Genomic DNA, 15,610 nt, shown 5'->3' on the forward strand with positions numbered 1-15,610 from the left:
TTGACATAATTTTCATAACTGTCTTCCTATATAGCATGATACAGATGAAAAACTGATGTTCCTAAAATAGTAAAAATAGGCTTTACACTGTGATTTTTAACAGACAAAGACGACGAGCTGAAAAAGAACTACAAGAAGAAAGATCAGAGAAACTAAGGAGAAAACCAAGTGTGACTTTCCAACCGGAGAATATCATCATTAATGATAATGATTCAGAAGTAGTTGTGAAACCCAAGGTACAGAAAAACTACAATGCATTCTTCCCTGGTCTGTGTGTACACAGAGTTCAGAATGTCTGTGGTTTATTTAGTCGTCTGATTGTGAATGGGAGGATCTTAACAACATATTGACCAGAGGTGTATTAACACTTTTATGTTACCCAAACATTATTGACCAGAGACGTTTGAATATTTACTTACATAACAAGTCGCTGGCCACAGGCGTTGGTTTCTGCAAGAATCCCCTGGTCAATAATGTGTTAACATCATTAAATACAAAAGTCCTGAGTGTATCCCTCCATACAGGATAGACACAAAGTTATGAATATGAAAAGAAACTTGTTGGCGAATCAAAAACTGTAATTTAGAGCATCTGCTTATGTGACTTTGTATTTTAAATCACTCTGACTTTTTTCTGGGACATCTTAATGCATATTGTGGGTTTATCCTGTGATAGCTTCACCCACCCACCTCTTTGAGATGCCTCCAAGGTTTCCCCAACATAGGTTTTTTTATACAGCCTCTATTTTATGTCAGATCTTTGCAAACATTCCTTCTAAATTTGGTGACTGTTTACCTATATATGCAACAAGAGATTAAATACAACAGAAATAGTTTTGTTTACTTGAATCTTAGCACCCTTTTTCAGTGAGTCCTCAAGAACGTGTCTGGTGCACTTAGTAAAGTGTTGAGTCCTTGAATAGTTTTGATACTATTTGAGAGTTAAAGCTAGTCTGCAGGAGAAAATTGCATATTGTAATTTAGTAACTGCATTAAATTGGTAATGCTCTTTTTTGTTGCTTGATCTGTGAATTTTGTGAACACCTGTGGAATTACTTTGATAGAATAAGTATTTCTAGAGTTATAAGATTTGAAACTAAACACCCCCGCCCAAATCAACATTCCTCATAGCTATTGAATATTTTTTTCAAAATAATATATGTCTTTGAGTTAGTCATAAATTGATCATTTGGGGTTCATTTAGGAGCAACAAGAACATGATGGTTCCCGGCCTTTGGAAGACTTTGACATTCCTTTTGGTATGTATATGCATGACTAATGTTATGTCTCCATTCAGAGTTCAAATCAGCTTTCTAAAAATGTGTTTATGAGACCAAGTGATTTTCATGTTGTCTTTGACAGGATGGTGTGTGTGTGTGTGTGTGTGTGTGTGTGTGTTTTGCTGTGTTATCCATTACCGCAGTGGTTGATAGACTGTGACCCAAAGGCCAGACCTGGACCACACCTGTTTTGTTTTTTTTTAACTTTTATTTTATGTGGGACTACAGTTGATTTACAATGTTGTGTTAGTTTCCGTTGTGTGTGTGTGTGTGTTACTCGCTCAGTCGTGTCCAACTCTTTGAGAACCCATGAACTGTAGCTCGCCAGGCTCCTCTGTCCATGGAATTCTCTAGGCAAAAATACTGTGGGTTACCCACACTTGTTTTTGTAAATCAAGTTTAATTGATGCCCATTTATTTAGATATTGTCTATGACAGCTTTCACATTGCAGCAGGGTTCATTTGTTGCAAAAGGGACTATATGGTTCACAAAGCCTAAAGATTTGTTATCTGGACCTTTACAGAAAGAGTTTATCAGCCCCTATAGTAGAACAATGTAATTAGTTAGAATCTCAAATAAGATACTGATATATGAGGCCCAAAAGGAAACTATGGGAGAAAATGCCTGGAGTCAAACTAATCATAGAAAATACATATACATTAAAGGAATTAGTTCACAGAAGAGGACTTGTTTATACATTGTAAATTCTTTTCCTTCTTGAATTGATCGATTCATTTCTTACCTTTGAATGTATGTGTTCCCCCAAGGCTTTCTCCCCAGTGTTTTTCACACATGTACACACAAATGCTCTTGTGCCTCTAGGCTTATTCACTGTCACAACTTCAGCTTTTAAATTATTTTGGTGACACTCAGATACACACCTACCCTGTGTCATCTTTCTTTGCTACTTTCTCCTTAAATTTAGCGTGTCCACAAGAATTACCTGGTGACCTCATGGTTAGGATTCTGAACTTTCATTGCCATGGCCAACTTCAGTCCCTGACTGCGAACTGAGATCCTGCAAGCCACGCAAAAAGCAAAAAAGTCAGATTTTAAACTGGCATTTTCCTATTAATGATATGACCATTCATTTGATTGGTCAAGATTTTTACCTTGGAAGTCACCTCATGTCTGTTAGCCCATTCCTTCACTTGACCCTTGATCTGGTGCTCCCTCCATTCCTCGGTGCCTCAGCCCAGCATCAGGCCTCTGTGTGCTGAGCCGTCATCTCCTTACCTGCATGGCTTGCATCTCTCAGCTTCCCAATCCGTCTGGTGTTCTTGCTGCCCATTCTCTTGTCTTAAAACCCTGTTCTCTTTCATTCTTAATAACATTCTTTATCTTTACAAAGGTAATACTATGTATTAACCAGAGAAAATTTAGAAAATGCAAATAGTATTCTTTGGGGTTTATTTTCGAAATATCTGTACTCACATGTATCTATAAATATATATCTATATCTATCCATATAAAAGACAGTGTTAGTGTCTTAAGTCGTGTCTGACTTTTTTGCGACTCCATGGACCTAGCCCACCAGGCTCCCCTGTCCATGGGATTTCCCAAGCAAGAATACTGGAGTGCATTGCAATTTCCTCCTCAAGGGGATCTTCCTGATCCAGGGATCGAATCCAGGTTTCCTGCATTGCAGATAGATTCTTTATCACTGAGCCACCAGGGAAGCCCTATATATCTTTATATATATAAATAATACCTCCTCTGGTTGTTTATAACTTACTTGTTTTTACATACTAGTATTAAGGTATTTGGGCGTCCCTGGTGGCTCAGTGGTAAAGAATCCGCCTGCAAATGCAGGTGACACAAATATGATCCCTGGGTCACGAAGATCCCCTGGAGATGGGAATGGCTGTCCACTCCAGTATTCTTGCCTGGGAAATCCTATGGACAGAGGAGCCTGATGGGCTGTAGTACATGGGGTCACAAGAGTCAGACATGACTTAGTGACCAAACAAAAACAGCATTAAGGTATATATCTTCCCATATCACTAGATATTCTTCCACAGCTTCATGCAAACATGGGCTCGATAAAGGACAGAAACAGTATGGACCTAACAGAAGCAGAAGATATTAAGAAGAGGTGGCAAGAATACACAGAAGAAATGTACAAAAAAAGATCTTCATGACCAAGATAATCATGATGGTATGATCACTCACCTAGAGCCAGACATCCTGGAATGTGAAGTCAAGTGGGCCTTAGAAAGCATCACTACGAACAAAGCTAGTAGAGGTGATGAAATTCCAGTTGAGCTGTTTCAAATCCTGAAAGATGATGCTGTGAAAGTGCTGCATTCAATATGCCAGCAGATTTGGAAAACTCAGCAGTGGCCACAGGACTGGAAAAGGTCAGTTTTCATTCCAATCTCAAAGAAAGGCAATGCCAAAGAATGCTCAAACTATCACACAATTGCACTCATCTCACACGCTAGTAAAGTAATGCTCAAAATTCTCCAAGCCAGGCTTCAGCAATACATGAACCGTGAACTTCCAGATGTTCAAGCTGGATTTAGAAAAGGCAGAGGAACCAGAGATCAAATAGCCAACATCCGGTGGATCATCGAAAAAGCAAGAGAGTTCCAGAAGAACATCTATTTCTACTTTATTGACTATGCCAAAGCCTTTGACTGTGTGGATCACAGTAAACTGTGGAAAATTCTGAAAGAGATGGGAATACCAGACCACCTAACCTGCCTCTTGAGAAACCTATATGCAGGTCAGGAAGCAACAGTTAGAACTGGACATGGAACAACAGACTGGTTCCAAATAGGAAAAGGAGTATGTCAAGGCTGTATATTGTCACCGTGCTTATTTAACTTATATGCAGAGTACATCATGAGAAACGCTGGGCTGGAAGAAGCACAAGCTGGAATCAAGATTGCCAAGAGAAATATCAATAACCTCAGATATGCAGATGACACCACCCTTATGGCAGAAAGTGAAGAGGAACTGAAAAGCCTCTCGATGAAAGTGAAAGAGGAGAGTGAAAAAGTTGGCTTAAAGCTCAACATTCAGAAAATGAAGATCATGGCATCTGGTCCCATCACTTCATGGGAAATAGATGGGGAAACAGTGGAAACAGTGGCAGACTTTATTTTGGGGGGCTCCAAAATCACTGCAGATGGTGACTGCAGCCATGAAATTAAAAGACGCTTACTCTTTGGAAGAAAAGTTATGACCAACCTAGATAGCATATTGAAAAGCAGAGACATTACTTTGCCAACAAAGGTCTGTCTAGTCAAGGCTATGGTTTTTCCTGTGGTCATGTATGGATGTGAGAGTTGGACTGTAAAGAAAGCTGAGTGCTGAAGAATTGATGCTTTTGAACTGTGGTGTTGGAGAAGACTCTTGAGAGTCCCTTGGACTGCAAGGAGATCCAACCAGTCCATTCTGAAGGAGATCAGCCCTGGGATTTCTTTGGAAGGAATGATGCTAAAGCTGAAACTCCAGTACTTTGGCCGCCTCATGCGAAGAGTTGACTCATTGGAAAAGACTCTGATGCTGGGAGGAGGCAGGAGGAAAAGGGGACGACAGAGGATGAGATGGCTGGATGGCATCACCGACTCGATGGACGTGAGTTTGAGTGAACTCCGGGATTTGGTGATGGACAGGGAGGCCTGGCTGCTGCGATTCACGGGATCGCAAAGAGTCGAACTGAACTAAACTGTAGTGCTTCCCTCATAGCTCAGTTGGTGAAGAATCCTCCTGCGATGCAGGAAACCACGGTTTGATTCCTGTCAGGAAGATCTGCTGGAGAAGGGATAGGCTACCCACTCCAGTATTCTTGGGCTTCCTCTGTGGCTCAACTGATAAAGAATCTGCCTGCAATGTGGGAGACCTGGGTTGGATCCCTGGGTTGGGAGGATACCCTGGAGAAGGGAAAGGCTACCCACTACAGTATTCTGCCTGGAGAATTCTATGGACTAAGTCCATAGGGTCGCAAAGACTGAGCAGCTTTCACTTTCACTGTAGTACTCCAGTGAATATGTAGTATGTTATGCCACATAGCAAGAATTCTCTGACACCAGCTGTAAGTTCTATAATTTGATTCCATTCTGAGACTACTGGCAACCAAGAGTCGCATAGACCCCACAGGTCAGGGGATCAGTCCCCAAAGACTCCCTATTTTCTTTAGATGTCAGCTGCAAACAAGGTTCCCCCAAAACCTACAGTTTTGTCTGATCAAATGTAAATTCAGGAATTCCCATGGCCGTGCCACCCCCCCACCCACCACAGGTTTACTAATTCTCTAGAACAACTCCAGAACTTGGAAAAGCGCTTTAGCTGTGATTACAGTTTCATTTTAAAGGCTACAACTTGGGAAAAGCCAAATGGGAGAGATGCTTAGGGCAAGGTATGGGGGTTTGAGGACACAGAGGTCCCACTCCTTTTCTGGTACACCACCCTTCTTACACATCCACTTACTCATCAACCTAGAAGTCCCCTCAGCCTTGTTGTCTCAGGTTTTTTCCTAACTCTCACTACATGGAAAGATCAGATTCCAGTTGCTCTCCCTTCCCTGGAGGTGGGTGTGGGGCAGGGCTGATAGGTCGTTTCTGTGGTGAGCAGCACCCTTCCTGAAACTGTCTAGGGGCCTGCAGGGTCACCTCATTAGCCCAAAGGCAGATACAATCAAAAGGGGCTCATCATGAATAACAAAACATGCTCCTCCCGCTCTGGCACTTCCAAGGGCTTAAGGAATTCCGTGTGTGGAATCAAGGACAAAGACCGAATATACATATTTTTCATTATACTGCCATATGCCATCATTGATACTCTTTCATTCTATTTAGACTCCCTGGGTGATGTCCCAGGAAAATCCTCTTCTAAACCGAGACTTCCATAATAGTGTTCGGACTTTGATTCTACTTCCTGTCGATCTTTTCCTCCAGGATAGAAATTACCTCTAGTCTGAATTCATTATCCCTCCCCCACCAGCTGGTTTGTCCTCCTGTGATCTCTGTCTCCATTTGTGTCACTGCCAACTAAACCCCAGAACACACGCTGTTCTGAATTCTGCTTTCCCCTCCCCATCTCATCCAGTCAGTAGCTAGTTCTTTCTTTCTTACTTTTTCCCTTATTTTTTTACTTTCTTTATAATTCTTAAATTTATCGTCTCCCTGTTATTCCTCACCATTATTGGATGTGTATTTGAACTGCTGCAGCAGCCTCAATAAAGAAAGATTGCCTTTCTTTAATTTTATCCACTCAAATTATTTTTCACACACTGGCTGGGGTGGTTTTTCTAGAGCACTAGTCTAGAAGGAAATGGCAGTCCACTCCAGTATTCTTGCTGGAGAATCCCAGGGACGGGGGAGCCTGGTGGGCTGCTGTCTATGGAGTCGCACAGAGTCAGACCCGACTGAAGCGTGTCCGCAGCAGCAGCAGCAGTCTCACCATATCATTTCCCTGCCTAACAACTTCTACTGGATCTTCATCAGCCAGAATGATAGGTGTCTAGCCTGGGCATACAGAGTCTTCGACAATTTTGATTTTGATTCCGTTGAACTGTCTGTGAGGGTCAACTTAGATACCACTTCACTCAGAAAGTGCACTTTGATAACATCTTGACACTGCTTACCTCACCTCCCTTGAAGGAGGTACTCTGTTTCTTGGCTCCTGGTGATATATTGGCTTCTCAATGCTTGTATCCAATGTTCTGTTGTTATATTTAAGAAAAGCTCCAAGATGACATTAATACTTCTGCTGGATTGCATTTCATGGCCTCCGTAAAAAAGAAAGCTAAAGAATGTCAGGATGCAAGTACAAATACAGACCCAGGTAAAATGCTATTTTACTTTAATTTTTAAAATTCATATATTTTTAACCTTTAATATATGCCTACTTTTTTTTTCAAAATAATAATTTAAGGGGAATTTAAAATTATGTGATATTAGTTTCTCATCCCAGGTTTTTGTTCCTAACCCTGGTATATACTTTACAAATTTTAAACTGAATTTATGATAGCTTTGTTAAAATATAATAGATACTTGTTTAAAAATGCCATGGGCTACATCATAAATCAGTAGAAATAGTATTTTTAGTTTGGGTTCTCTATGCCATAATTGACTTTACTAGAATTTCATGCCTAAGATTGAGAGGCCCGAACTTGTGGCTCCTGAAGTTGAGTTTGAAGAAGAGGACTAGGCTGGGTTTGGTGTGGGAAGAATATATGTAACTGTGACCAGAAATAGAGGGAATAAATGTTGGAGGAACTCATGTTTGGAATGTTGCCTGATAAGCTTCTTCATTAATGTAATGAATGAATGTATTAGGTGGCCTCCAGTATTTTTCTCCTACAAATGATGCTTCCGTGAGTAACTTCTTGCATAGAACCTTTTTTCTCTCTTTTGGTCATCACTATGATTTAGCTAATAACTCTTTTACCCTTTACCAATCCAGTTGATTAAAATAAAAAGCATCTGTTATTTTCGTTTTTATTTCTTTCTGAATGAGGTTGAGTGTATATAAGGTTGTTTTTTTAATAAGATGTTTTTTGATACAAATGTTCAGTGTGCATTTGAGAAACATTCTTGAATGGATCTCTGAGAAAGCCTAGAAGTACTTTGCTGCTCTGTTGTCTTCTAAAGTCAGCAGCTATTTGCTGGAAGTTTGTTATTCATCCAGGTGATCAGGCCCAGAATATAAATAGTAATAAAATTAAAATTATTAATTAAGAAATTAAATTCTTAAGCTGTCTAGTTTTCTATGACTTTTTGTGCACAATAGATAAACAAATCTATGCTTGTATAATTAATTTTTTCTGTGGTTGTAAAGTCCCTTTTCTGTTTTCTTTTTTTGTCACAAATCTCCTCATTGATATCAAGAAGCTGCTTCTCAAGAAGTTGTTTCTGAATGTCATAAAAATCAACGAGTCATTTCTTCCATATCAGGTGTGATTTCTTTTTTTTTCCTGAGAACAGCATGACTAATTAAAGGTTATGTCTGTATGACGAGTTACCACCCCCCCATAAAAAAGCAGTTAAACCAAAAATTGATTTAATAGAGATAACATGGTTTTTCATTTTTCTAGTTTTATGCTTGTCATGTGGTTTAAATTCAAGCCTTGGCACCAAGTTTTTGGTGCCCAGTACTGCAGCGAGTTAGATTTTGCTTGTGAAATTTGAAAGTAATGTTCTGTTAAAAATATGGCACTAGGAAATAAGATTAGAGTCATAGGACAAAAAGCACAGTTAGACTGCTGGCCTATTGTGATAGGCTTCTTTATTGTTTTGAATAAGAAGCTAATGACTTCTATAAAATTAAGATATTAAACTTTTTAAGTGGTATGATTTAGCTACGGTCTCTATATATACTAAGAACCACTGAGTTATACATTTGAGTTATACATTTTTATACATACATACATGTATATACACTCATACATATATATATGTTATACATTTTTAAAGGAGGTGAATTATGTCTCAATAAAGCTGTTTAACCAAGTGAACAAACAACAAGAAGCAGTGTTGAAAGAAAAAAATTTGCTATGATTAATTTCCTAAAATCTGGTTTTATTGAAATGTTAAACAAAAATGACAATATATCTGAAACAGAAAAAGGAAATTATAGCATTTTCTTGGTAAGACTTAGATATTTCCTTATTCTTATGAATCATTCATATGAGAAAAACTGTAGTCAGTCTGCATTCAATTATGAATTAGTCTAGATTAAATATAATCTTGCCACTAGAGTAGAATAGAATTTTCTTTATTTATACAAAGAAACTTCTACTTAGATTTTCAACAAATATTTTTAATGTTGTTTGTTGCTAACTTGTTCTTACAAAGTTAATGATGTAGAACTAATTACAGAATTTTTTTTTTGCTATCTTGATTTTTAGAACATGAAACTTTGAATGTTCCTCAACTTTTGGCTCCAGATATATGTCTAAATCTCAGACTTCCCACTGAAATATCAGAGAAACCTCTGTCACCTTCAGCATCTGATATGGTACTAAATTTGAAAGTTTTAATAATACCTGTGTGCTAAAATTTATCATGGTCATCTGCATTATTCAGTTGTATAGATGAAATAAGGCCAAAAAGTCTCACCTACGTAGATTTGTTGGAAAGGTCAAAATTTAGTTTAAGATTTAAATGTTATGCCTCCAGATATTGTAAACTAAGACTGTAACATAATTCTTGCAGTTTTCCCTAAGTTAGGCTCATGTAAGCTCTTACTGCCTTGAGAATTAAACCTTTTTTTGGGTAAGGGTAGGGTGAAATGGCCATGTAAATAAAAGGAATGTAACCCTCTTTGATTTTATATGTTTTGGCTCAGGTTGGACACACTTACATAAATGTGATTGACATTGAAGCTGATGATCTACAGGAATTACCTGTCAAGGAGGAGCCTTCAGATAATATCAAGCCACACAGTGATTGTCTAGAAGTCCCGTCTTCTGCAGAATTACATTACATGGCAGCTTCAGTTACTAATGCTATTCCCCCGGCTCTTGACAATCTGAAGAGTAAAGGTAATAATTTGTCCTACTTTTAAAATAAATTTAAAACATTTTTGAAAACTTCTTTAATATAGCATTGTTATCCCAACTCTTGTCTCTTAGTTCTCCTCCTCCAAATCCACTATAGTTTTAGATGTTTATATTCACATTTAGAAATGTTCTGTTAATCTTCTCAATACCTTGTTTATAAGTTTAGAATTAGTCTTTGTATGCTTTTCATGTTCTTGGTAGAATCTGCCTATTCCACTGTGGATTTATTTTTCAAACCTGCGAAAGTGTCTCCCTCCTGTCTGGGTGGAAGCAGCTGGAGAGCGGGCAGTACAGAAGTGAAGGAGCCTCATGTCATCTCACCTCTACCATCAGACGTACGGCAGGACACAGGTGAATTTCCTACCCTGAGACTGAAATATAATCATTACATACATTTATTTAGTCATTCACATTTTTTAGGGTTTTTTGTTGAATAATTTGATCTTCACAAAATCTCTATGGAGGCAAGTAGGACAGGCATCGTAAGCCTCAGCTGACCATCTCTTCATTCACTGAGCATCACGTTAGGGGCAACATGCAGGGACCAGAGAAGAGAGTGCCACCCGGCTCTCTGCTGTGGGCCCACATGTGGGGGAAGGAAAGCAGGGAAGTGAAGAGATGACCGTAACACCTGACGGCACGGTGCGTGCCATCGTGGTAAAAAGGATGAGATTGTTGGGGCATACAGCATCTAATCCATCTCTGGGAAGGACTGAGGCTGTGTAGCGGAGAGGCACCTAAATGGCATCTTAACAGTAGGACTGAGCAAGAGAAAGCTGCAGAGAATAGATCACACAGATAGAATAGATCCTATGATGACTCAGATGCCAAGTCTGAGAAAATTAAAGTTCAGTGTGCTTGGTGTTCTTCTGTTTTAAAGAAATAGCAAGAGAAGAGCTAGATAGGAAGGCCTAGGAAAGACAATGGCATTGTCTTTCATTCGAAGACATTTGAACTTTTAAGGTGAAGGCATTAGAGAAATGCTGAAGGATTTCAGGTGGAAAAGGAGCAATATGTTTTATGTTTTAAAACATAAACAAGATTTATGTTTTAAAAGATCTCTCTGGGGCCTTTGTAGAATTTGGGTTAGAGAGGAATGAAGTATTTAGAGATTGGGATTTCCCTGGTGGCTTAGATGGTAAAGTGTCTGCCTACAATGTGGGAGACCCAGCTTCAATCCCTGGTTTGGGAAGATCTCCTGGAGAAGGAAATGGCACCCCACTCCAGTACTCTTGCCTGGAAAATCCCATGGACGGTGGAACCTGGTAGGCTACAGTCCATGGGGTCACAAAGAGTCGGACACGATTTAGCGACTTCACTTTCACTTTCTTTCATACTGTTTGGTGTCCTTGGGTTGTGAAAGCTTTGGCTAAGCTGTGGTGGTAGGAATGAGGAGATGATTGGCAGGGGGGATCATCAGTATTTTGGTGTCATGTTGGAACTGAAGGAAAGACAATCTTGAATGCATTTCAGGCAGCTGGCTTGGGAAACTGGGTGAATGATAGTGCTGTTCCCTGAGCTAGGGAATCAGGAGGAAAGAGGGTAAAAGGGCAAAAGCTGTGAGTTTGGTTTGATCTGCCTTTGGGACAACCTGAATAAGATGACATCACTTTGCCAAATAAGAGACTTCACTTTGCCAACAAAGGTCCAGATAGTCAGAGCTATGGTTTTTCCAATAGTTATGTATGAATGTGAGAGAGGAACCATAACGAAGGCTGAGAGCTGAAGAATTCATTCTTTTGAACTGTGGTGCTGGAGAAGACTCTTGAGAGTCCCTTGGACTGCAAGGAGATCACACCAGTCAATCCTAAAGGAAATCAACCCTGAATATTCATTGGAAGGACTGATGCTGAAGCTGAAGCTTCAATACTTTGGCCACCTGATGCGAAGAGCTGACTGACTCATTGGAAAAGACCTTGATGCTGGGAAAGACTGAAGGCAGGAGAGGGGAACGACAGAGGATGAGATGATTAGATAGCATCACTAACTCAATGGACATGGATTTGAGCAAACTTTGGGATATAGTGGAGAACAGAGGAGCCTGGCGTGCTGCAGTCCATGGGCTCGCAAAGGGTCGGACGTGACTTAGTGACTGAAAAACAGAGTAAGAGCAGAATAAGATGTTCAGGACACAGATAGATTTAAGAACTGGAGCTCACAGAGTTGTTTGGATGTGAGAGTCAGCAGTGCACCTGAGACCTCACCCAGAGAGGGTGGGTGGAGTGAGAAGAGCCGTGATCTGAGACTGGTGCCCTGGAAGTACTGAAGGGTGAAAGGAGTGTGGGTTGCAGAGAAACAGTCCAAGATGATGACTAAGAAGGGAGCATGAGATAGGGAGGAGAAGACCCAGAGGCCAGAAGAAGTGTTTCAAATTAGGGACAAGAATCAGCTGAGTTCAAAAGTACAGAGAGTCATTGACTTTGATATATATTGGTCTTGAGAGGCTTAATGTTTGCCTGAGATCCCACATAGAGGCAGTAATGGCCTACATTGGACCTAGCTTTTACTGTGTGATGTTGGTTTTCAGGTAGAGTTTTAAAAAGTCATAAAGACTTTAAAGTTGCTTTTTGGTGAAATGTATTTTTGTAGCAGAAAGTAAAAGTAACATTAACATTCAGATTTCATTGTAATGGTGCTTTGGGGTAATGGTAACACTGTTATATATCCTATCTCACAACAAAGACTAATCTCAGAAGTCAAGAAGCTGAGGATATTTCTAAGTATATTAAATTAAAACTGATTTGAAAGAAGGGAATGTTATGTTGACTTAAAGTGAGGTCTTTGAGAAATTAAATCGTCAGCATCTATTACAATTTTTCTTAACTGTAGTCAGTTCTGATATTACCTTTAATAATATTTAGATACTCCGAAGCCAGATTTTCACTTCAAGGAACCGAGCTCAAAGTCAGATGCTACAGAAGACTATCTTCTGTGGGAGGTGCTACAGGAAGTCCCCACCGCTCGTCCTGCACCAAGCCCTGCAGCTCGCCGGCTGGAGCATCTCACCGCAAAGCTTCAGAAAATTGATGAACAGCTCTTAGCATTACAGAACCTCGCTGAAAACATAGAGCACAATTACCCCCCACACACAGCGCCAGACCGACACTGTATGAAGGTAGACTGTCTTTACTTGTTAATTTGTTTGTTAACCTACTTACTAGATTTGTAGTGTGATATAATTTTAGACTCTTGATTTTTCAAAATAATGAGAAATGGGTTCAAAAGCTAAGGTTTCTCAGCCTGCAGCATTGTTGGCATTTGGGCCAGGTAATTCTCTGTTGTGGACATCTACCCCACGCGTTGTAGGATTTTAGTAGCGCCCCTAGTCTTGACCTCTAGCTGTCAGTAGCGTTCCCTTTAGCCTCAATAACCAAAAATGTCTCCAGGCACTGACACATGTCCTCTGAGGGGCGTTCTCCCCGTGGAGAACCACTTCCACTTAAGCATTAAGCTTTTAAGAACTGAACCCTCAACTTCTACCAGGAAAATAAATACATGAATTACAAAACCAGAATGTGGTTTTAGATAAATCCTGCTCTCAATTGAGTATCATTTTCTTCAGCAAGATTTTTTTATAACTCTACAGACATTGTTGTCCTTACATTTTGAATTCTCAATTTCTTTCAAATAGTTTATAGAACAGGATTAGTAGTCCTTAGAAGTTTTCTGTATCTTTAAAGAGCTTGCATCATAAAGAGATTAATGTTTATGTATATGGTATATAATGGTAGTTAGACAAATAGAAAAGAAGTCTCTATTACTTATTTTATACAAATATCCTATTTTTTTAGGAAATAAAATTTTTATAAAATAAAGATTAATTAAAAAATAGTAAAAATATTTTGAATGTATTAAAGCCTTATATTGGGAAATGCAAATTACAGAAAATGTAAATTTGCAGAAAAAGAATTCCATCAGTGACATACCTAACAAATATTCCAGGTTACTAGAATGTTGATATTTTAAAAGATGTATTTATTAGGATTATGGCATTTCTTTAATCCAAAGGTTTAGCAATTATTAAAAAGTTAAGATTTAGTATATGTGAAACTACAGTGAAAATAATATATGAAGTAGGATTGCTGCTTTGGTTTTTTAAATTTTATTGCAGTGTAGTTGATTTACAATGTTGTATCAGTTTCAGGATTACTATTAAGTAATGACATTATGGTGTTTAGTTGGTTGTTTTCCTTTTTGTTTTTAATCCAGGTTTAGATTTATTACATCCAAATTAATGTTGAGTGTTGAAATTGTCCCTAGAAGTCCATATTCCAAGGAATCACTTTCAAAATTGCCTTCTCTTCCAGTTTATTAAGCTCCTAGTTTATGTAAAGCCTGGTATGTTACTTCCACCTCAGTCTAGTCTTGATCCTGGCTTGTTCACACTCACCAGATCTGGTGAGTCATTCATTCCTTTAACAAACATTTATCAAGCTTTTACCACGTGCTGGGCCCTGTGCTAAGTTCTAGGAATAGGAAAGCAAATAAGGCATAGTCCCTACTCTCAAGGAACTTAGAATCTAATAAAAGAAGATAGATGTGTGCACCAAAAATACACGTGAACAGGGTGCTGTCAGGACACACAGGTACACAAGGCCTCTTGTGACTGTGTAAATATTCCAGCCCTGCTTCCCTGGTGGCTCAGAGGATAAAAGCGTCTGCCTACAATGCAGGAGACCTGGGTTCAATCCCTGGGTCGGGAAGATCCCCTGGAGAAGGAAATGGCACCCCACTCCAGTACTCTTGCCTGAAAAATCCCATGGACGGAGAAGCCTGGTAGGCTATAGTCCATGGGGTCGCAAAGAGTCGGACACGACTGAGCAACTTCAGGTTCAGGTTGACCAGGGTGGGGCGGGGAAAGAGACGGAGGGGGAGGTGGCTTCTCAAGGAGCAGGGCATAGGTCACGCTCTTGTGTGTTTTAAAGGTTCCTCCAAATTCTGATTCTGGTCCCCTCTCGGCCCCAGCCTTTCCACACTGGAAAGTAAGAATTTGTCTTTTACTTGGTGGATGGCAGACATCTGATAAATGTTTATTTGATGGCTGTTTTTGTGCTCTCGTTTTTAGATTCAGACAAATAAAATCACATTCATATAATAATAATGGAATAGTTATTAATAATTGTCGCCCAAGCTTGGGAGGCAGTTTCAAACAAAGAATTCTGAAATTTGTTGATCAAACTCAATAAGCATATAGTCTTCCGAGGTGACTGCTTTGAAGGAAATAGAACTGATTTAAATGAAAGGTTTGGCATATTAGTTTAAAATGTTCTCATCCTATTTGATGCACACATAAACACAGAGATTTTTTTTTTACTTGCTCATTTTAGTTTAAGAAAATGGCCTGTTGGCCTGGAAGAAGCTGAGGGGTACTGTGGACACCCCAACCAGGTGCTTTAAAAATATTTGTTCAAGTCCATGTGCTGGATTTGAGAGTCTCTGCATCTCTCTGGTCCGCATTCCTCATCTTTAAAATGAAAGATTTGATTTCTAAAGATAAATACCCAAAATTGGAATTTCTGGACTGTATGGTAGACCTGTTGTTGTTTTTTGAGGAACTTCCATACTGTTTTCCACAGTGGCTGCATGAGTTTGCTTCCCACCAGTGGTGCTCAAGCGTTCCCTTTTCCCCACACACTTGTTTGTCTTTTTGATAATAGACAATCTGTCCGGCATATGATAGCTCACTGTGGTTTTGATTTGCATTTCCTAGGTGATTACTGATGTTGACCATCTTTTCATAAGCCCACTGGCTATTTGTATGTTTTCTTTGGAAAAAATGTCTGTTCATGTCCTGTACCCAATTTTAAATTGGGTTTTT

The 15,610-nt window shown here is 39.4% G+C and overlaps 1 protein-coding gene across 9 annotated transcripts in view; it reads left to right on the forward strand.

The window, feature by feature from the left end:
- CPLANE1 (ciliogenesis and planar polarity effector complex subunit 1) overlaps positions 1 to 15,610 on the forward strand; it is a 107,909-nt gene that overhangs the window by 57,360 nt on the left and 34,939 nt on the right. For 8 of the 9 annotated variants that reach the window (XM_061393698.1, XM_061393696.1, XM_061393700.1 and 5 more), the window contains 8 exons: positions 104 to 236; positions 1,207 to 1,258; positions 6,969 to 7,073; positions 8,120 to 8,185; positions 9,139 to 9,248; positions 9,579 to 9,774; positions 9,994 to 10,143; positions 12,654 to 12,907. In XM_061393698.1, coding sequence (XP_061249682.1) covers positions 104 to 236; positions 1,207 to 1,258; positions 6,969 to 7,073; positions 8,120 to 8,185; positions 9,139 to 9,248; positions 9,579 to 9,774; positions 9,994 to 10,143; positions 12,654 to 12,907 — 1,066 coding nt within the window. The remainder of the gene's footprint in view (positions 1 to 103; positions 237 to 1,206; positions 1,259 to 6,968; positions 7,074 to 8,119; positions 8,186 to 9,138; positions 9,249 to 9,578; positions 9,775 to 9,993; positions 10,144 to 12,653; positions 12,908 to 15,610) is intronic. The other variant, XM_061393701.1, reaches the window with a different exon arrangement.

Source organism: Bos javanicus, chromosome 20, assembly GCF_032452875.1.
Source record: "Bos javanicus breed banteng chromosome 20, ARS-OSU_banteng_1.0, whole genome shotgun sequence".
Classification (NCBI taxonomy): domain Eukaryota; kingdom Metazoa; phylum Chordata; class Mammalia; order Artiodactyla; family Bovidae; genus Bos; species Bos javanicus.